At 46.4% G+C, this 22,222-nt stretch overlaps 1 protein-coding gene across 1 annotated transcript in view; it reads left to right on the top strand.

Annotated features, from left to right (window-relative positions):
• Positions 1 to 2,647: 2,647 nt before the first annotated feature.
• QSOX1 (quiescin sulfhydryl oxidase 1) overlaps positions 2,648 to 22,222 on the top strand; it is a 74,051-nt gene continuing 54,476 nt past the window's right edge. The window contains exon 1 of the mRNA XM_081865153.1: positions 2,648 to 3,001. Coding sequence (XP_081721279.1) covers positions 2,713 to 3,001 — 289 coding nt within the window. The 5' untranslated portion in view covers positions 2,648 to 2,712. The remainder of the gene's footprint in view (positions 3,002 to 22,222) is intronic.

Here is a 22,222-nt window from a genome sequence, read left to right as displayed (position 1 = left end):
AGCAACATACAGTGGTACCTTCGTTTGCAACCATTTTGGATTACAATCACGTCAAACCCTGAAGTGTGTGTCCCTTTTTTTTGGATTACAACACCCCCCCTTTTTTTGAGGCCCCATTGGCGAAATTGTGTCTTGGTTTACAACCTGTTTTGGTTTATAACTGGACCTCTGGAACGTATTATGGTTGTAAACCAAGGTATCACTGTACTGCAAAATAAGCAGCCAGCTCTGGCGCTCCCCTGGAAGAAAGAGGAAGAGAGTATTTGCACAGGAAACTTGCTTGACAGGCAAGAAAGAAGCGTTGCTCAGCCATGAGACTAGACAGGACGGCTCTCAGACCAGGTGTGACTTCCCAGAAAGCAGCTCCTCTTTCTCTCTCTTTCCTTCCCGACTTAGATATAAAAGTACCCAAGCCTACGATACAGAATAATGCCAAGGGTGATTGTGGGGACCCAGGGCAGTTGCTTCCTCCATGTGTTTCAGGCCCTCTACTGATTATTCCTCAGGACCTTGGACCCTCCAGATGTTCACAGAATTGTACAGTTGGAAGGGACCCTGAGGGTCATCCAGTCCAACCCCTTGCAATGCGGGAGTATTTCATGCAATGTGGGGCTCAAACCGACAACCCTGAGATGAAGAGTCGCATTCTCTACCAACTGAGCTAGCCTGGGCAGTTGCTGAACAACTCCTCCCACCAGCCCTACAGAGAACAATCAAGGGCCAAGGCTGATGGGAGTTGTAGTTCAGTAACATCTGGGGGCCCTAGTTTCCCTACATCTGTTAGGTAAGGAAAGTACGGAACAAATCTACTGCTGGGGCAAAAAGTACATCATGCTCTGCAGAGAGGGAAGCACTGTGATGTACTTGAAACTATGCAGTTGGATCCTGTCCAGTGTATATTCCCATGGGAGGGATAAGAGAGCAACCAAGAGACAGATACTTTATACCTGCTTGGTTTTTATTCTGGAGCTATGGACCAGTAAGGCAAGCACAGGAGATGACTATAGTTTGGCCTGCAACAGCATCAGTTAACCACACAGGTGCAGCTCAGGTAAGCTGTAGAAAAAGCTGGACAGGACTTGCAAAATAGCAAAAAGAAGAAAAGTAAAGCAAGCTGTTGGCACCTGTCTGTCTCAAGAGACAATACAGGTCACCTTTGGAGGTGAAGCATCAAAGTGACCTCCCTGATGCAAAAGCATATGGAGGTCCTCCTGGGCTGCCCAGACGACAAGACCTCTCGGCCTCACTGATGTGGTCCAACGGAAAGCAGAACAATAGGACTGGCACCAGCTTGGCTGCAGGAGTTGCTGGAAGGAGGCATACAAGGCATCATTGAGCCATTTTAGGGACTCCACTCCAGACGTGTGTTCCGTTTACTGCTTAGTCTTTTCTTCTCCAGATATCCCGCAAGGCAGTAGAGGTTTACGATCAGAGTTGTCCTTCTCCTAGATGGGCTGCCTTCCCAGGTGGAGGAGCCCCACCTGCCCCCCAAGCAGCCTTTCTCAACCTGTGGGTCCCCAGATGTTTTGGGACTACAACTCCCATCACCCCTAGCTAGCAAGGCCAGAGCTCAGGGATGATGGGAGTTGTGGTCCAACATCTGGGGACCCACAGGCTGAGAACCACTGCACGGTCTACAGCATGTGCAAAAACTGCCCTCTTGATTGTTGAGCCCTCTATTGGTCTTGTGCACTCAATCTGCCCGAATCTGTCTTTGCATGCTGGGCAAGTCCATATCTCACGCTGGGTTTAATACCCATCGCTACCATCACCTGCTTCATCCGTCAGTCAAAGCCATTTCCCAGCTCCTAGGAGCCACAGGAGCTGAGTGCAGGGTGGGGACCAAAGGTGGACAAAAACGACCCCACAAGGAGCCTAACGTGTCCCCCACTACCAGAGGAGCTACCCATCCCATAAGTAATTGTTGTTGTTTAGTTGTTTAGTCGTGTCCGCGTCTTCATGACCCCCTGGACCAGAACACGCCAGGCACTCCTGTCTTCCACTGCCTCCCGCAGTTTGGTCAAACTCATGCTGGTAGCTTCGAGAACACTGTCCCACCATCTCGTCCTCTGTCGTCCCCTTCTCCTTGTGCCCTCCATCTTTCCCAACACCAGGGTCTTTTCCAGGGAGTCTTCTCTTCTCATGAGGTGGCCAAAGTACTGGAGCCTCAGCTTCAGGATCTGTCCTTCCAGTGAGCACTCAGGGCTGATTTCCTTCAGAATGGAGAGGTCTGATCTTCTTGCAGTCCATGGGACTCTCAAGAGTCTCCTCCAGCACCATAATTCAAAACCCCATAAGTAATAGGGGGCCCTGAATTCTGCGTTTTCCCTCGTTTCTTCTCCAGCTCGCTTTCATTTCCCCTCTGCTGGCCAGTCCGATCACCCGCACGCTTTACGCGGGAGCCAGCCCGCTTTAGCCTATGGGATTTCTCTCTGCGCGCTTCGCCCCGGTCTCGCCTCGCAGGCGCGGAGAGGGAGGCGGCGCCGGAGGCCGGCCGTGCGCGCTGGGCCTCCGCACGTGCGCTGCGCCGGGGCGGTCCTCCGGGCGATTGGGCGGCGCGGAGGCGGCGCTGGCTGGCGGTGCTCCGCCCGCGGCTCCTCCTCCTCCTGCGAGAGGCCGACGGACTTGTCGGCCGGGCGGCGGGCACTGGGCACTGGACGGGCTCCTGGCCGTGCGCCCCATCGTGCCCTTCCTCGCGTCTCGCTGCTCAGCATGCCCAAGCGGCTCTCCCGGGCCCGGCCGGGGCTGCCCGCTGCCGGCGCCTTGCTCGCCGCCTCCTCCTTCCGGCTGTGGCTGCTGCTGCTGCTGCTGCCCGTGCCCGGGGCGCTCGGCGTCGGCCTCTACACTCCCGACGACCCGCTGGTGGTGCTCTCGGCGGACACCCTGGAGCGCAGCATCTTCAACTCCAGCAGCGCCTGGGTGGTCGAGTTTTACGCGTCCTGGTGCGGCCACTGCATCCACTTCGCCCCCACCTGGAAAGCGCTGGCCAACGACATCCAAGGTAAGGGCGGCGACTTGGTTGCTGGAAGGGTGGTGGGACACCTGTCGGTGATGGCTGAGTGGGAAGGAAGGGCACTCTGCACGAGCTCAGAGGCGCGCTGTCTCTTGATGCGCGCTGCCCGGTGATGGTTCTTGGAGAGGACTTGGAGACGCAAAGAAGCTGCTTGGCGATGCCCCTCTCCCTGCGGACCCTGGGGGCGCCGGCCCTTCTCCCTGTGACTAGGAACTCCGTTGCGTTTTTATTTGCATTTAAGCCTCCCCTGTTTGGGCAGTTAGCCCTCGAATCGGCTTGCGCCTCTTTGCAGCGCGCGCGCGCAAACCTCGCGGTGCCCAGGAGCGCCGACTTCCTGGTGCGCTTTTCCCCTTCCAGCGTTTCTGCCTCCCTGCTCACTTCTGATTCTCCCCTTCTGCGCCCACCCAGGATCGAACTGGCAACGTTGACTGGAGAGACACGGCTCTTCCAAAATATTCAAGGCTTCTCTCTTCTCTACCCCTGACGTGCTTGATAAAACTTTTTTTTAAAATATATTTTTTATTAGTTTTTTTTAACATATCATTTTCAACAGTAATTAACCATACTTTTACATCTTATTCAAATTTTTGACTTCCATCAATCCTGTCTGAAAATTTTCCAATCTAATCTCTCAGTATGCATTTCTTATCTTCCCTATTACATTTCAAACTCATAACCAATATCTCTGTCTTTTTCTACTTTGTAACACTTCGTATATTTCTCCTTACAAAACGTCTTGTAGTCCTACTAGCGTAATTTGTTGATTACAGTTGCTCTTCAAATAATTCATATACTTCTTCCAGTCTTCTGTAAATCTCTGGTCCCGCAGGTTTCGAATCCTTCCTGTCATTTTGTCCAATTCTGCATAGTCCATTAATTTCAGCTGCCATTCTTCTTTCGTTGAAATTTCTTCTTGTTTCCATTTCTGGGCTAACAATACTCTTGCCATGCTTGATAAAACTTAAGCAAAGTAGAAACCCGTAAGCCGTGGGGAGGGAAGTCGAGATTCACTTTTGGAGGGGAGCAAGGAAGAGCGAATGGTGAGGGCAGGCAGCCTTTTAATATGAATTGGGTCCCTCCACTTCCCCCAGCAGTTGGGGCAAAGCAGGAACATGACCAGAGAGAGGCCCTGCGTGTGGCCAGCTTTTCCCCTTTCTCTCTTTCCTGCTCCCTTGTTGTTCAGCAACTGCCCAGGCTAGCTCAGTTGGCAGAGAATGCGACTCTTCATCTCAGGGTTGCGGGTTTGAGCCCCACATTGCATGAAATATTTCCGCATTGCAGGGGGTTGGACCCTCAGGGTCCCTTCCAACTGTACAATCCTGTGAACATCTGGAGGGCCCAAGGTCCTGAGGAATAATCAGTAGAGGGCCTGAAACACATGGAGGAAGCAACTGCCCTGGGTCCTCACAATTACACCCTTGGTGTTACAGTGGTACCTCGGGTTACATACGCTTCAGGTTACAGACTCCACTAACCCAGAAATAGTGCTTCAGGTTAAGAACTATGCTTCAGGATAAGAACAGAAATCGTGCTCCGGCGGCGCGGCAGCAGCAGGAGGCACCATTAGCTAAAGTGGTGCTTCAGGTTAAGAACAGTTTCAGGTTAAGTACGGACCTCCGGAACGAATTAAGTACTTAACACGAGGTACCACTGTATTCTGTATCGTGGGCTTGGGTGCTTTTATATCTAAGGCAGGGAGTTTGAGAGAGAAAGAGGATGTCACACGCTTTTTTCTTGCCTGTCAAGCGAGTTTCCTGTGCAAATGCTCTCTTCCTCTGTTTGCTCTTAAGAATACTTTTTTTTTTAACCAACAACTGTATCCCCACACCTCTCTGGGTTGTGTAGATTTCTGCCCTTGTGGGCATATGTCCCCATGAACTTTGTGTTGCTTTATGGTGCACTTCTGTTTTCCAGGGGGCTGATTCCGCTCTCCTCCTGGTGGCAGATAAGCTGCTTAGGTATTTCAGTGTTTCCTCCTCCTCCCATTGTCATGTCAGTTTCTGTGTATCTTTTTACATCTCTACAGAAAGCACGGGAGGATGCTGTGTTTAATTACCAGGATCTTATCAAAACTACCGCAAGGCCTCTTGCCAGCTGCTAGCCTAGCTTAGATGGCTTTCAACGGGCGTGAAACTAAATGTAGGGAGGACCAATGTGTCATGGGCTACATGGAGCGCCAAGGTTCAAGTCCTGCTTGTGGACTTCTTGGAAGTGGCTGGCTGGCTTGCTGTAGGAAACAGGATGCTGAGCCAGTTAGACCTTTTTTGATCCAGCAGAGCTATTTCTGCCCTGCCAGGGCTTTCAGTTCATTTCTCTGCATCCTAGAACTGCTCTTGCTGTTCCTATGTGCAACTAACAGAACTGGGTCCTTCAGCAATAGCTGATTTAATGCTGTCAGGCAACTGTGAACATGTACCAGTGCTGGTGCTATTACTAGAAGTAAACATAAAGTTAAAGTTAAAGATGATGACAGACTCCAACTCCCAGAATCTCTTGTGCTTGTTCATGGTGGTTGGGCCTGATGGGAGTTGGAGTTCTTTTAATTAGTATTTTAATAATAATTTTTACTATTTTTTTTAATAATTTTTTTTACTATTTTTTTAAATAATTTTTTTTGCTAATTTTTTTAATAAAAAGAATTTTTTAATAATAAAAAAGTTTAACTGAACAACATACAATTAAAATAAAAAGTGGAAAACCCCCAAAAGGTATGTTATAACATTATAAGAGTTAACAATTCCAATTCCATATATACTTATCTAGTTAAGGTAAAGGGACCCCTGACCATCAGATCCAGTCGTGGACCACTCTGGGGTTGCGGCGCTCATCTCGCTTTATTGGCCGAGGGAGCCGGCGTACAGCTTCCAGGTCATGTGGCCAGCATGACTAAGCTGCTTCTGGCAAACCAGAGCAGTGCACAGAAATGCCGTTTACCTTCCCACCGGAGCGGTACCTATTTATCTACTTGCACTTTGACGTGCTTTCGAACTGCTAGGTGGGCAGGAGCAGGGACCGAGCAACGGGAGCTCACCCCGTCGTGGGGATTCAAACCACCAACCTTCTGATCGGCAAGTCCTAGGCTCTGTGGTTTAACCCACAGCACCACCCGCGTCCTGTATATACTTATCCGTTCATAAGTTGCAAGTGTGGTTATATCCATTGATTAAACGGAGCTGTGCCCTTATCTCTCCCCCCCCCAAATCTTCATTATTATTTTATTTATGATTTTCAGTTTTATACATTTCAATGATTTTGCAATCATGTTAACATTTCAAAACTCGACTTCCTTCCTCCTTTCTGCGGTTCCTTAATTAAAAAAATAATAATTCTGCATATTCCAGTTTAACTTAATTTACTCATTTATTCATCTACTTTAAATATGCTCTTATAAAACTGCAGGTTATTACAATAATCCTGCCAATGTTCTTATCTGTTTACAGTTTATTCATAAATATTCAACAAACCATTTCCATTCTTTTATAAAAAGTTTGTTATCTTGATTTCTATTTTTTTCAGTAAGTTTCGCCATTTCTGCATATTCCACAAGTTTTTGTATGCATTCTTCTTTCACTGGGACTTTTTCTTTCCATTTTTGGATAACGTTCTTGTCACTAGAGTTGCATCCATGAATAAATTTCTGTACAGTTTGGGTAGTTCTGTCCCTATAATTCCCAAAAAGAAAGGTTCAGGTTTTTTTTTTACAAACATTATTTTAAACATCTTTTTCAATTCATTATATATCGTTTCCCAGTAAGCTTTAAGCTTACTACAAGACCACCATATATGATGAAAAGAACCTTCTTTCTCTTTACATTGGAGCTGTACCCTTATCTTTCCAGGGCATCATTATCCGTCTAAGAAACCATTTATGTTGTCAGCTTCCAAATAGTAGGTGTGCAATTCAAAAGAATTCTTCCCTCTGAAAATACTCTGTTGAAAATATATCCCTCTGAAAACACTGACATGCAACATCTGGAGGTTAAATTAAAGGAAGCTGCTGTAACCCTAACAAGGAGTTAATGAAAGCAATGCAGCTGCCTGAATTTGCCAATTACCTTCTAGGTCAGGGGTCAGCAAACTGGGCCGGTGTCTCCAGCCCAGATCGCGTGGCGGGCCGGAGGGTGGGGGAGCGCATGTCCATACACACTATTTCCAGCGCACTTCTGGGTCAGAGGAGCACCGGAAATAGTTTGTGCGCATGTGCACGGGCCTCCTCTGACCGGATGTGCACTGAAAATAACGCTTGCGCATGCGCACAAGCTATTTCCGGTGCTCCTCCGACCCGGAAGTGGGCAGCCGTGCAGCGCAGCGCCGGTAAGAGTGGGTGGCAGCAGTACTTTGTTGGCAGGAGAAAAATAATCATTTCCTTAATAACAATTTAAAAAACTAAAGCAAATAACATTATAGAATATGTATCAATGTTTGTTAACTGATGTGGTTAAACTTTTTTTTTTTTAACCAACTTAGACTGAGTTTTAGCACACATCTTTATCTTCTGATGAATAGCCTTTGGACTATAATGTAACTTAAATAGAAAACTATCTTTAGAAAGATTTTTCCTCCAAAAGCATTTTATTTTAAAAATCTGATTTAAAAACAAAAACAAAAAAACGTTTTAAATAAAAAAAAAATCTGTTGGGTTTTTTTATTTAAAAAATCATTGATTTTTATCCCCCTTGCTTTCCACAAACGATTCTCCTGAGCTGCTTATATAACATTTCTGCATCTAAAGATATAGGTATTTGTCTCAGGAAGCTGCAGGCAACCAAGAGTTCCTTGAAGGGGGGAAAGCACATGCGTGTTTATTTATGATCAAGCACTGGCCATTGGCCATGATCCCTATGGATATTCTCCAGTCTTGTGTTCCTTCCCTGCAGCTTCTTTGCCGTGCTTCTTGTGTTGTGTTGCTGCGTCGTTCTGCTGCTTGGTGTGATTCAATATGGCTAGAGCGGAGCTTTCTGGTGACATGTACACGTGTTTATTATTGTTGTTGTTTAGTCGTTTAGTCGTGTCCGACTCTTCGTGACCCCCTGGACCAGAGCACACCAGGCACTCCTGTTTTCCACTGCCTCCCGCAGTTTGGTCAGACTCATGCTGGTAGCTTCGAGAACACTGTCCCACCATCTCGTCCTCTGTCGTCCCCTTCTCCTTGTGCCCTCCATCTTTCCCAGCATCAGGGTCTTTTCCAGGGAGTCTTCTCTTCTAATGAGGTGGCCAAAGTATTGGAGCCTCAGCTTCACAATCTGTCCTTCCAGTGAGCACTCAGGGCTGATTTCCTTCAGAATGGAGAGGTTTGATCTTCTTTGCAGTCCATGGGACTCTCAAGTTTATTATTAGCATTATTCATTATTGTTTAGCATTATTTAGCATTGTTTATTATTAGCATTATCCATATGTGCAACTGCACTTTAAACTTAATGATGACACCTCATAACAAATGTAGCTAATTTAATTCATTCCAACATATCAGGCAACTCCCAGTTTATGTGGGGGTTACGTTCCGGGGCGCTGTACATTTACATGAAATCACATATATTTGAAACATGATCGGAGAAGCCTGTGAACGCTCGCTAAAGCTCTGGAAACCCCTGAAAAGCCAGTTTAGGAAACCAGTGGCACAACAGTTAGTGCCGGGCCTCCTGGGGTTGCACTTGCAAAGGTTCGTGGGATTGCTAAGCACATTTTTCGCCCTTTCTGGGCTCTCTTAGGGCCGTTTTTGCTGTTTTAAAAGTCACTTCCGGGCTCGAGACGATATGTGCATCGATTGGACATGCACCAGTTGGTCTTTGCCTCTTGTATAACCAGATATAGCTATATTAAAATGGAAAGCGTAATGGTGGCGGTCAACAAAAGAGGTTTAAAGACTGTCTCAAGGCATATTTTTTAAAAATGTAGTATAAGCACTGACAACTGGGAAACACTAGCCTGCGAGTGCCCCAATTGGAGAACAGCTTTTACCAAAGGTGTCATGGGTTTTGAAGACACTCAAACTCAGGACGCAAGGGACAAACACACTTGGCAAACCCTCACCATAATCAACTCCTGCCCGGAAACCAATGTCCCCACTGTGGAAGGACGTGTGGATCCAGAATTGGCCTCCACAGTCGCTTACGGACTCATTGTTAAAACTGTGTTTATGGAAGACAATCTTACTTGGCAAAGAAAGAAGCAATGGACTTAGAACTTTTATAGTTGCCGTGTGATTATTTCTACAGGATAGGGTTAACTGCATCATAAATTCTCTTTGAGTTATGCGCAGCACTGGATCGTTCCTGCTGTACTATTTCTGTTTTTTGACTGCCATTCCTTTCCCTAAGCTAGTTGGGTGGTTCTTACTCGTGTTTCAGTAAGTGAGTGCATTTGGCTTTGCAGTTTGCAGTCCATTGTGTCTCTTGTCATATCATATCAAGGTGTCTTCGCCACAATCCTTTTCCTCTTGTACTGAAACTCCTGTCTGGATTCAGCATGTATCCGGAGACAGTTGATGCTTGCAGGTTCCCTAGTGAATCAGTAGCCAAGGTGCAAGAAATGCGTTTGTATGAGATTGAGATCTATGGAGGGGTTGTGCATTTCTGTCTATGGAAGTGTGCAAACCTAACCACAGTTTTGGCTTCTGTGTGTCATTTGATTGAAACCGTGGTATCTGTTCATATCTTGAAACTTGGATCCAATGCCCTATATGCCCTATACATTTAAAGCAGGATCCTACCTTTTTTCACGGGAACTGTAGTTTGTTCAGGATCTTAAGCGTTGTTAGAAGACCCCTATTCAACTCGCAGAGCTACAATTCCCAGAGTTCCCTGTGAAGAGGGATTGATTCTTCAGCCGCGCGGTTTAAAGTCTCATGATCCTGCCTTTAATGTATATTGCAGATGGGGCCCAATTGTCTTGTACAACACCCAGAGAGGTATTGTTATTGGGCAGCTTGTGAACTGAATGAATGTGATCAGTTCTTGAATTCGAATCTCTTCCCTGATATGATCTCACTCGCTGAACTCAGGCAAGCAGCTGTGTCTCAGCCTCAGTTTCCCCTCCACCACCCTGATTTCTGTATGGAGAAAATATTGACATACCATGCATTACTGAGATAAAAAAAATATGGCATATGCTTTGGACAAAATCAGTTGACTTCTCTGGTCAGGAGTGAGCGACCAGGGGCTAAAGTTTGCTATTGTTATGCACAAATTCTAAAAGTGAGAGGTGCAGGATTCTGTCTTGGGGCTGGGCTATTCCCTTATCTCTGCTAATCTGAGCTAGCAGAGATTCCTAACTAAAAGCAAATGGGAGATTATAGCCCCCCCCCCCAAAGAGGGCAGTAGAAGGATGAAGGTTGAAAATAATCATGTAAGGCTAAGCAGAATTACCCCCCTCCCATTTTTAAATGGGGCTCCTTCTTCAGACTGTTGAATGAAATAGATTGTTTGGTGTGACTTCTTGTTCAATCCCTTCCCGTATGAAAATTAAAGGCGATATGATCGCATCTACTGTAAAGTCATATACATTGTTGCATGAAACGTATTATTGTTGCTTTAGGCTATCACAAAAAAAAGACAACCACCTTTTCTTTGGGATTTTTCTTGCTCTGTCTAAAGTGATTAACTACTGTCATAAGACAGATGCGTCAACTCTTGCCAAAAAAAACACCTATCTGGAAGTTTGTGAAATGTTTACAGTGACGATAGAAGTTAGATCAGCTGTTCTAACCTTACAGGTTAGATGATAGATCATCCACTGTTAACACGTAGTAAATAAAAAAAGGTCAGTCCTGGACTTTTAGGAGCAACCTGTTCTTCTTGTTTGAGTAAAGCAAGCAGAAGATTCAGGTTCTCTAGATTCTAGAACACTGATTATTTAGGGCCAGTTTGCGCATTCACCCCTATGAAATGGGAATGGAATTCCTGAATTGAATTTCAGGCTGCAGATTAGGACATTTGATGTTTAACACACACACACACACACACACACACACACGTGGGGGGTTACCTTTGAAGGTGACCCGGAAACTACAACTAATCCAGAATGTGGCAGCTAGCCTGGTGACTGGGAGTGGCCGCCATGACCATATAACACCGGTCTTGAAAGACCTACATTGGCTCCCAGTACGTTTCCGAGCACAATTCAAAGTGTTGGTGCTGACCTTTAAAGCCCTAAACGGCCTCGGCCCAGTATACCTGAAGGAGCGTCTCCACCCCCATCGTCCAGCCCGGACACCGGGGTCCAGCGCCGAGGGCCTTCTGGCGGTTCCCTCATTTCGAGAAGCTAAGCTATAGGGAACCAGGCAGAGGGCCTTCTCGGTGGTGGCACCTGCCCTGTGGAATGCCCTCCCATCAGATGTCAGGGAAATACAGTGATACCTCGGGTTACATACGCTTCAGGTTACAGACTCCGCTAACCCAGAAATAGTGCTTCAGGTTAAGAACTTTGCTTCAGGATGAGAACAGAAATCGTGCTCTTGCGGCGCGGCAGCAGCAGGAGGCCCCATTAGCTAAAGTGGTGCTTCAGGTTAAGAACAGTTTCAGGTTATGAACGGACCTCCGGAATGAATTAAGTACTTAACCTGAGGTACCACTGTAAACAACTATCTGACATTTAGAAGACATCTGAAGGCAACCTTGTTTAGGGAAGTTTTTAATGTGTGACATTTTAATGTATTTTTAATCTTTGTTGGAAGCCACCCAGAGTGGCTGGGGAAACCCAGCCAGATGGGCGGGGTACAAATAATAAATTACTATTAATAGTACTCTTTTCACATAAGGCTGCCTCCATATGTGATGTTTACTATATGCAGGCTGAATAGATCATATTTTCTAAACGGGAACTAGGACGCTCACCAGAGGCCTGAATTGCTATAGTCCAAAAAAACGTTTTACTGTTGGACCCTGCAGAATGCTTGAACCAGCTGGTGCAGGCCCCCCTCTAAGGAGGCCTGGGAAGACTCCAGGACTAGAGGATTATTACTTCTGTATTATGCCACCTTGTGTTTCTGGCTGGTGTAGGGATCAGCAGGGTGGCCCCCATATTTTCCAGCGCCCCATTTACCTAGCCTGTGAGGGCCAGTTCGTGTAGTGGCCTGGTGTGTTCAGTTCTGCCCATACTGTGTGTGCTAAACCTCTCCCTAACAAAATGGGCTTTGGCAGCACACGGAAGTTTATGTTTCAATAAATGCATTAGCTTTCGCAATGTTGTGCAGCTCTCCTCAGGCTGACCTTAAAAGTTATTTAAGAGGGTCGACAATTCTGAGCTAGGTGGCTCAATGGTCTGATTCGGTATAAGGCAGAATCTTAAGATGGAAAATTGGATGCATACACATTTCAAACCAAATTTAAGCTGAATTGGCAAACTTCCACCAGATTTCTACCCCAGTCTTGCAAATAATTATTCCTAATGGTTCCCCTCCCTGCTCTGTTTGATGGTGCTGTTCTCTTGCTGCGTTGGCAGTAGCCATCCATACTATATTCCCAATTCCATCTGTACTGGTACAGCTGCTGCCTTGGTTCTTCTGTCTTTATTTGTGGTTTAAATAAACCACAATCAACCTCTCTGCCTTGTGGCCTAGAAGTCTTCCCTTGAACCACGATACTCTCATATAAATCAGTCTACTTGTGCTTCTAAGCTGAAAGTCCTGATTCAGTTCATTAATTTTAATCAATTCGACTTGTACCACACTTAACTCTGAGCAAAACGACTCCGTCTTGGACCGATGCTGCAATTAAAACACGTGCCATTAAAAACGTTGTATCCAGGCTGTTTCTTTTTACAAGGCTGCACTGCAACCACATTACTTTTTATCTGTGCAATCTCATAGCCTTCGGTTCTCTGCTTCATGATTAGTTATGTGTTTTTGGTATGCTGCAGCTAGCAGTTTTATGCACTCTTGGGATTAAAAAAAACACCTTTTATAGAATTCCCTTGAAATTCTTACTTGCTGCCGCCACCTGGGATTATAGTTTGGAGTGTTTTTCCAGTGCAGATGCATACGTTTTTACTCTTTTCATTTTTGTTGTGTTTCAAAATGGAAGCAACTACGATGGCTATGAATTCTGCAGCCAGGGAATACCGTATTTTTTGCTCCTAAAAAGTAAGGGGAAATGTGTGCGCGTCTTATGGAGCGAATGCAGGCCACGCAGCTATCACAGAAGCCAGAACAGCAAGAGGGATCGCTGCTTTCACTGCGCAGCGATCCCTCTTGCTGTTCTGGCTTCTGAGATTCAGAATTTTTTTCCCCTTGTTTTCCTCCTCCAAAAACTAGGTGCGTCTTGTGGTCTGGTGCGTCTTATAGAGCGAAAAATACGGTATGTTGTGTGTGCAACATTGACGCACCCTGTGTGCCCACGACAGTCTCACACCCTTAATGCCTACATCCCCACTTCTTATCCTGCCATTCTTTGGTTTGGATATGTGCACAGAATACTTTCCACCCATATATACTTTTCTTACAGATTCAACTCTATTTCCAAGATTCGAATACATATATATTTTGGCTTTTAAATTCTTGTCAACTTGGTTTAAAGCAGTCACGACTGCAGTGAAGCACCCCCCCCCCCCCGCTTTGCACAATAAGGATCTACCAATAAAAGAAATGGGATAGATTATTCATTGTGGACGAAAGAGAGTCTTTTCCTCTTGGACAATGAACGTGGGTTAAACCGCAGAGCCTAGGACTTGCCGATCAGAAGGTCGGCGGTTCGAATCCCTGCGACGGGGTGAGCTCCCGTTGCTCGGTCCCTGCTCCTGCCCACCTAGCAGTTCGAAAGCACGTCAACGTGCAAGTAGATAAATAGGTACCACTCCGGCAGGAAGGTAAACGGCGTTTCCATGCACTGCTCTTCTTCACCAGAAGTGGCTTAGTTATGCTGGCCACATGACTCGGAAGCTGTACGCCGGCTCCCTCAGCCAATAAAACGAGATGAGCGCTGCAACCCCAGAGTTGGTCACGACTGGACCTAATGGTCACGGGTCCCTTTACCTTTTATACTTTATGGCATTCGCCCAAGAGGGCAGCCCCCATATTGTAGAATTAATTGCCACTACATGTTAGGCAAGTCGTGTTTTGTTTTGCCACTGGAACATTTTTACTTGCGCAAGCCTGCCATGCCATGGGATCCAGTTTTAAGCTCTGATCCTTTTGCCTTTTTATGTTTCCATTTTTTTAATTTTTTTGTATGCTGCTTTGAGAATATCCTGCCCTCTTTGATATAGCGGTATAGAAATTTTGCATGTATAAATGAAATAAACAAGTAGCAAGGCCAGAAAAGGGGGCAGCAGAAAAAAAGGCTCCACCCCTGCTCACCACTGGTATTTATCCCACCCAAGAATACCCCCAATGAAAGCAGGCTACTGACATATCACAGAATCCTAGAATTGCAGAGTTGGAGGGGACCCCGAGGGTCATCTAGTCCAGCCTCCTGCAATGCAGGAATCTCAGCTAAAGCATCCATGACTAATAATAATAATAATAATAATTTATTATTTATACCCCGCCTATCTGGCTGGGCCTCCCCAGCCACTCTGGGCGGCTTGCATAGAAACCAAAAATACAGTAAAATCACACGTTAAAAACTTCCCTGAACAGGGCTGCCTTAAGATGTCTTCTGAATGTCAAGTAGTTGTTTATCTCTTTGACATCTGAAGGGAGGGCGTTCAACAAGAGGGATCGCTGGGCAGTGAAAGCAGCGATCCCTCTTGCTGTTCTGACTTCTGGGATAGCTGTGCAGCCTGCATTCTCTCCATAAGACGCACACACATTTCCCCTTACTTTTTAGGAAGGAAAAAGTGAGTCTTATAGAGCAAAAAATACGGTAGTTTTCTTACATTTCCCCTCTTCCATCCTACAGGTTTTGTTTCCCCAAAGGAGGAATGCATCTGTCCAAAACACAGTGGAGGAATTTGGGCATCAGGCTGTTGATGTACAGCTACATTATCTTTTACCTCTTCCATTATTCTCTAAATTAAGACGTGGCCTGGTGTGGCCTCAAATCTCGAGGCTTCTTGCTTTGTGGCCTAATAGCAGGGGTCAGCAAACTCTTTCAGCAGGGGGCCGATCCACTGTCCCTCAGACCTTGTGAGGGACCAGAATATATTTTGGAGGAAAAAAATGAACAAATTCCTATGCCCCACAAATAACCCAGAGATGCATTTTAAATAAAAGGACACATTCTACTTATGTAAAAACACACTCATTCCGTCCGGGGGCCGGATTTAGAAGTCAATTGGGCTGGATCCGGCCCCCGGGCCTTAGTTTGCCTACCCATGTCTAATAGGTCTGTGCGTCCAGAAATGTGCCTCCAGAAATGTGCTGCCAATCACTTTATTTGATTGCCACAATTAGGGCTGTCTGAACCACTTTGCAGCCGTGGAAGTTTCGCCATCTCTGGGGTGGAGTGCATCGGCTGATCAAAAAGGTCCACTTCATTGCTGCTGTGCTGGGTCAGGGCAGGAAATGAAGAACATTTCCATCCCTTTGAGGTGGCAAGAGGAAATTGTAAGCACGGTGACTTGATTCTGCCTTCGAGTGGACTGAGTCAGCCCTCTTCCCTTTACGGGAAGCGATCCTGCAGCTTGGCAGTACAGTGGCACCTCAGGTTACATACGCTTCAGGTTACAGACTCCGCTAACCCAGAAATATTACCTCGGGTTAAGAACTTTGCTTCAGGATGAGAACAGAAATCGTGCTCCGGCAGTGCAGTGGCAGCAGGAGGCCCCATTAGCTAAATTGGTGCTTCAGGTTAAGAACAGTTTCAGGTTAAAAACGGACCTCCGGAACGAATTAAGTACTTAACCCGAGGTACCACTGTATGTCTTGGCTGAGAGGCGGCAGGCATCCTTCGCTGTATTTCCGTCATTAGGGCAACTGGCGCTTCGAGGTGGTATGAAACCCAAAGGCTTATGGCAACTCTTGTTTCAATCAGGTTGTAATGCTGATTCTAAAGCCAGTGCTGGCCAGAACGTGGGTTTTACAGAGGCCTCCTCTGCTGTCCCTTCTGCATAAACCAGGGGTCAGCAACCTTTTTCAGCCGTGGGCCGGTCCACCATCCCTCAGACCATGTGGTGTGCTGGACTATATTTTGGAAAAAAATAATGAACAAATTCCTGTGCCCCACAAATAACCCAGAGATGTATTTTACATAAAAGCACACATTCTACTCATCCAAAAACACCAGGCAGGCCCCACAAATAACCCAGAGATGCATTTTAAATAAAAGGACACCTTCTACTCATGTAAAAACACACTGATTCTTGGACCGTCCATGGGCCAGACTGAGAAGGCGATTGGGCCGCATCCGGCCCACGGACCTTAGGTTGCCTACCCTTGGCATAAACCATGATCAAAACTCAACATAGATTAGCACCCAGTGGTACGTTAGGAAAAGGTGTTAATTACCACAATTCCTGCTGCCTACTTTAAGGAAGTGTCTGCTGTGTTGACTTCCTGAAAAAACAGGTGTGTGTGTGTGTGTGTGTGTGTGTGTGTGTGTGTAATATGCCAGTTTCTTTCAGTCCCAGCCAGCATGGCTCATGGTCAAGAATTGTGGAAGTTGTAGTCCAATCACACTCATTCCCAGACCGTCCGGGGGCCGGATTTAGAAGTCAATTGGGCTGGATCCGGCCCCCGGGCCTTAGTTTGCCTACCCATGTCTAATAGGTCTGTGCGTCCAGAAATGTGCCTCCAGAAATGTGCTGCCAATCACTTTGTTATTTGATTGCCACAATTAGGGCTGTCTGAACCACTTTGCAGCCGTGGAAGTTTCGCCATCTCTGGGGTGGAGTGCATCGGCTGATCAAAAAGGTCCACTTCATTGCTGCTGTGCTGGGTCAGGGCAGGAAGTGAAGAACATTTCCATCCCTTTGAGGTGGCAAGAGGAAATTGTAAGCACGGTGACTTGATTCTGCCTTCGAGTGGACTGAGTCAGCCCTCTTCCCTTTACGGGAAGCGATCCTGCAGCTTGGCAGTACAGTGGCACCTCAGGTTACATACGCTTCAGGTTACAGACTCCGCTAACCCAGAAATATTACCTCGGGTTAAGAACTTTGCTTCAGGATGAGAACAGAAATCGTGCTCCGGCAGTGCAGTGGCAGCAGGAGGCCCCATTAGCTAAATTGGTGCTTCAGGTTAAGAACAGTTTCAGGTTAAAAACGGACCTCCGGAACGAATTAAGTACTTAACCCGAGGTACCACTGTATGTCTTGGCTGAGAGGCGGCAGGCATCCTTCGCTGTATTTCCGTCATTAGGGCAACTGGCGCTTCGAGGTGGTTTGAAACCCAAAGGCTTATGGCAACTCTTGTTTCAATCAGGTTGTAATGCTGATTCTAAAGCCAGTGCTGGCCAGAACGTGGGTTTTACAGAGGCCTCCTCTGCTGTCCCTTCTGCATAAACCAGGGGTCAGCAACCTTTTTCAGCCGTGGGCCGGTCCACCATCCCTCAGACCATGTGGTGCGCTGGACTATATTTTGGAAAAACATAATGAACAAATTCCTGTGCCCCACAAATAACCCAGAGATGTATTTTACATAAAAGCACACATTCTACTCATCTAAAAACACCAGGCAGGCCCCACAAATAACCCAGAGATGCATTTTAAATAAAAGGACACCTTCTACTCATGTAAAAACACACTGATTCTTGGACCGTCCATGGGCCGGACTGAGAAGGCGATTGGGCCGCATCCGGCCCACGGACCTTAGGTTGCCTACCCTTGGCATAAACCATGATCAAAACTCAACATAGATTAGCACCCAGTGGTACGTTAGGAAAAGGTGTTAATTACCACAATTCCTGCTGCCTACTTTAAGGAAGTGTCTGCTGTGTTGACTTCCTGCTAAAACAGGTGTGTGTGTGTGTGTGTGTGTGTGTGTGTGTGTGTGTGTAATATGCCAGTTTCTTTCAGTCCCAGCCAGCATGGCTCATGGTCAAGAATTGTGGAAGTTTTAGTCCAATCACATCTTGAAGGCAACAGCAAGATGCCCCCGCCCGGTGCTAAAGGACTTAGCTTACCCCATCTTTCCAAAGCCCCTGAGGGGATTGTATGAGTGAATGGGTTGCCTCAAAGAAGGGAGACAGGTTTTTCTCCCATTTTGCAGAACAAAGGGAGAATTAGGCATGGCCAACCCCCAGACTTTGAGGAAGACATATCTCTCTGCTCAGCATTCCTTGTTCCATAGGGAGATGGGAAATTGCTTCTTGAGTTTAGCATAGCTGTGGGTAAATGCAAATGAGTGTTGCTTTGGGCACCAGGAAGTTTGTTGTCTTTGGTAAGAGATAGTTAACCTGCGGAACTTGCTGCCAGGGGATGTTGTGATGGCTGTAATTATACTGTATGGCTGGGTTTCTTTTCTGTTTCTTTTAAATGTTGACATACATTTGTGGATGATGGGTACGTTAATGGTTTTGAAAGCCAGGATGACCAGGGACTAGATTTCTGTTTTATGGTGTTCCTGATCTGAGGGTTAGAATATGAGGAGAAGACATTCACCCTAGAGCAGGCTTCCTCAACCTCGGCCCTCCAGATGTTTTCGGCCTACAACTCCCATGATCCCTAGCTAGCAGGACCGGGGTCAGGGATGATGGGAATTGTAGTCTCAAAACATCTGGAGGGCCGAGGTTGAGGAAGCCTTTCCTAAAACGCTGAATCTGTATTTTACAGCTGGATAATTGTGCCAGTGCTTGTCTTAAGATGATGAGCCCAAACATTTCCCAAACATTTGCTTTTATGCTAGACCCCCTAATCTCACCCATCGGGAGTCTACACAGTAGTTTTTGTAGCCTATACATTTCTGCTTCCAGTTGGCTTGTCAGTCAGCATAGATGGTCATGTCTCTTTCCACCCACACTCTAATGACCAGTTTTAAATGTTATCTGCCAGGCATGCCATGGTTTTGGACTTCAGGAACCCACATCATTACAGACACAGGCTGTGGGCAGCCTGCTGTGATAAGGAAGGAATGGGATTGCCTCAGCAGCTTGGAACTGCTTTGCAGTGTTTTGGAATGATGAGATAAATTTGTTATGAGTGTTGTAAGCTTAAGCCAATTTAAAAACGGGCAGCAGATTTTTAAGAATAAAAGTTAATTGCATTTAAGTATTCAGTGTATGACCAGTGGCAATTGTATTCATCCAGGAAGCAATGCTTGCTTTAAGATCATGGATGTTTTAGGACAGAATCCCGCATTGCAGGGGGTTGTGTTAGATGACCCTAATGAATAGCCTTCCAACTCTGCTATTCCTGTTATATGATTCTATAAATCATATTGACTAATATGTAGGTTCAATCAGTCAATCAAAACTCACAGTACGAATCTCCAGGTGAAAGTTGTCATGCACAAAAATGCTGCAATAAATGTGTTAGTCTCAAGACGTGGGTGGCGCTGTGGTCTAAACCGCTGAGCCTCTTGGGCTTGCCGATCGGAAGTTTGGCGGTTTGAATCCCCGCGATGGAGTGAGCTCCCGTTGCTCTGTCCCAGCTCCTGCCAACCTAGCAGTTTGAAAGCACACCGGTGCAAGTAGATAAACAGGTACTGCTGTGGCGGGAAGGTAAATGGCGTTTTTGTGCACTCTGGTTTCCATCATGATGTCCCATTGTGCCAGAAGCGGTTTAGTCCTGCTGGCCACATGACCCGGAAAGCTGTCTGTGGACAAACGCCGGCTCCCTTGGCCTGAAAGCGAGATGAGCGGCGCAACCCCAGAGTCACCTTTGACTGGACTAAACCGTCCAGGGATCCTTTACCTTTACCTTTTTACCTTTGCAAGACTCTTCATTGCTCCAGCTTTCCAAAGTGTATGTGGCTTGGACTTTGAGATCACAAGGAGAGGGTGTTCTTCAACTACAGAGGAGTCTCTGGTCTTGTTCACATACCTCCCTAAGCCAAAGTTGAACCATAATTTAACTTTATTAAACCATAGTTTATTAAGCTAGCCATGCTTAAACCACAAGACACTCCATAGACAAACAGTTTTTCTTGTCCCTCCCCAACTGATACCCCAAAAGCCCTTTGCAGCACCCCCACTTTGCCATCCCCCTTCCCATTGGCTGAACGAAAGAGCAAGGGGATAGGAATCTTCCCACATTTTCTTTTCCCATGGCTATTCACAGACAATTCCCTTCCTCCATTAAAGAAACACTCAAAAATCTTAGCAGTCTAGACCACAAAACATGATCCAACCAAAACTGAGCAAGGGATCCCATTGATTCCAGCGATCTCACCCTCCCATTGAAATGAATGGGACCAGTGACTGCTTGTGCCTTTAGTTTTTAAAAGACAGATTTAAAATTCTCAGTGTTTTGGTAGCAGATTATGGTCCCCACAAGTGGCTGTCATTTCTTGACCTTTATCTCTCTCCATTGATGTCCTGGTGATGTTCATTCTTATTCATATGGGCCATACCTTTTCAGTCTTGCATTCATTACTAATGATTTGTGCTACATAAACCTTTTATTTGCCTCAGGGATAACTGGCGGGGAAATAATCTTTTTCCTCTGCTCTATTGATGTGTGTCTCATCTGTGTTTTGGGGAAAGCATAATCTCTTGTAAAGGAGTCAATCAGTCGGTGCACTGAAGACAAACAGGTACAATTAGTTGTCTTCCTTGTAGGGCAGGGGTCAGCAACCTAAGGTCCATGGGCCACAAGCAGCCCACGGAGGTCATTTAACCGGCCCACGAGCCACTCCCGAACTGAGCTGCCCGCTCTGCGGGTCCCCCTGGGCTGCGCTAAACTGGCACGGGGACTCACTTCCACGGTGCTGGGAATTGCGTCTGCGCAGATGCAGACACTGAAAATTGCGGGCGCGTGAGCTAGCCAGCCCACAGAGGGATTTCCGCTGGAGTGAACTGGCCCAGGCAAAGTAACCCTTGCTGACCCCTGTTGTCGGGAGTCCCCTTTTCAGTTTCCCTTCAATGGGATGTCAGTGAAACAGAGGGATCAGGGTGCTGCCAAAACACCCTGGACTTCTCCACTGACCATGCCTTGCCCTACGGATTCGATTTCCACTCCGCATTTCAGAATCTATGTTTCTGTGTGTGTGTTCCAAAAGAATCCATTGGTTAATTGCTTTCTCCATTCAGCAACGGAAAGGTCCCCCAAATCTAACTCTTGAAAATGCTGACTACTATTACTTTTAAAGTGATACTGTAGGGGAAGAGGGGAGTTGCGCCTCTCAAGCTTCATCTGTGCATTTCATGGAGAAATGACTTTTAAAGTGACTTTAAAAGTCAGAGTTTACTCAGAGTGTGCCTACTGCCAAACGTCTCTAGTGTGAGCGGGCTGACCTGTAGTGTTTTTTTTCTCCAACCCAGAATCTCTGAGGTCAGTTGGAGCTGGAGCTGGACTCGAGGTGCTAAGAGACTGGGGGCTCCATGTACATTTAAGGTTTGAAGCACACCATACCACTTTGAACAGTTGTGGCCTCCCCCAAAGAATCCTGGGAAAAGTAGTTTTTTTCAGGATGCTGAGAGTTATTAGGAGACCCGGATTCACCTCCCTGAGCTACAGTTTGCAGAGTGATTTAACACCCCAGGGAAATGGTAGCTCTGTGAGGGGAGTTGAGGTCCCCTAAAAACTCTCAGCACCCTTTAAACAAACCACAGTTTCCAGGATCCCTTGGCGAAAGGCACGCCTGGTTAAAGGGGTATGACATTGTTTTCAATGTGTAGTTCAGATTGTGGCTGGTGTTTTACAGGCAGAATACGTATACTGCCTTGCCTAGACAAGGTTGTGCTCCTACTATTTACTCTTCATAATGTTTCCCTTTTGCTGATCTTTCAGTGTGGCGTCAGCTGTTGACACAAGGCAGAGGCCCCCTCGCTACCTTGTTTGCTTGCAGCAAACCTTTTTATTTCAGCAAGACTACATAGCCATAAAATGTAGTTATTTATGTTTGCTTTTAAAGTATTATCTATGCTTTTATTTAAAGTATTATCTATGTTTTTATGTCCCAGCTCCTGCCCACCTACCAGTTCAAAAGCACCCCTAAGTGCAAGTAGATAAATAGGTACCGCTTTATAGCGGGAAGGTAAACGGCGTTTCCGTGTGCTGCGCTGGTGCTGGCTCGCCAGAGCAGCTTCGTCACGCTGGCCACGTGACCCGGAAGTGTCTGCTGACAGCGCTGGCTCCCGGCCTCTTAAGTGAGATGAGCGCACAACCCTAGAGTCTGTCAAGACTGGCCCGTACGGGCAGGGGTACCTTTACCTTTACCTTTTATGTTTTTATTGATAA

This window comes from Podarcis erhardii (genome assembly GCF_964252035.2).
Source record: "Podarcis erhardii genome assembly, chromosome: 6".
Taxonomy (NCBI): Eukaryota; Metazoa; Chordata; class Lepidosauria; order Squamata; family Lacertidae; genus Podarcis; species Podarcis erhardii.
Note: the sequence above shows the minus strand (reverse complement) of the source record. Positions and strands in the feature narration are given on the sequence as shown.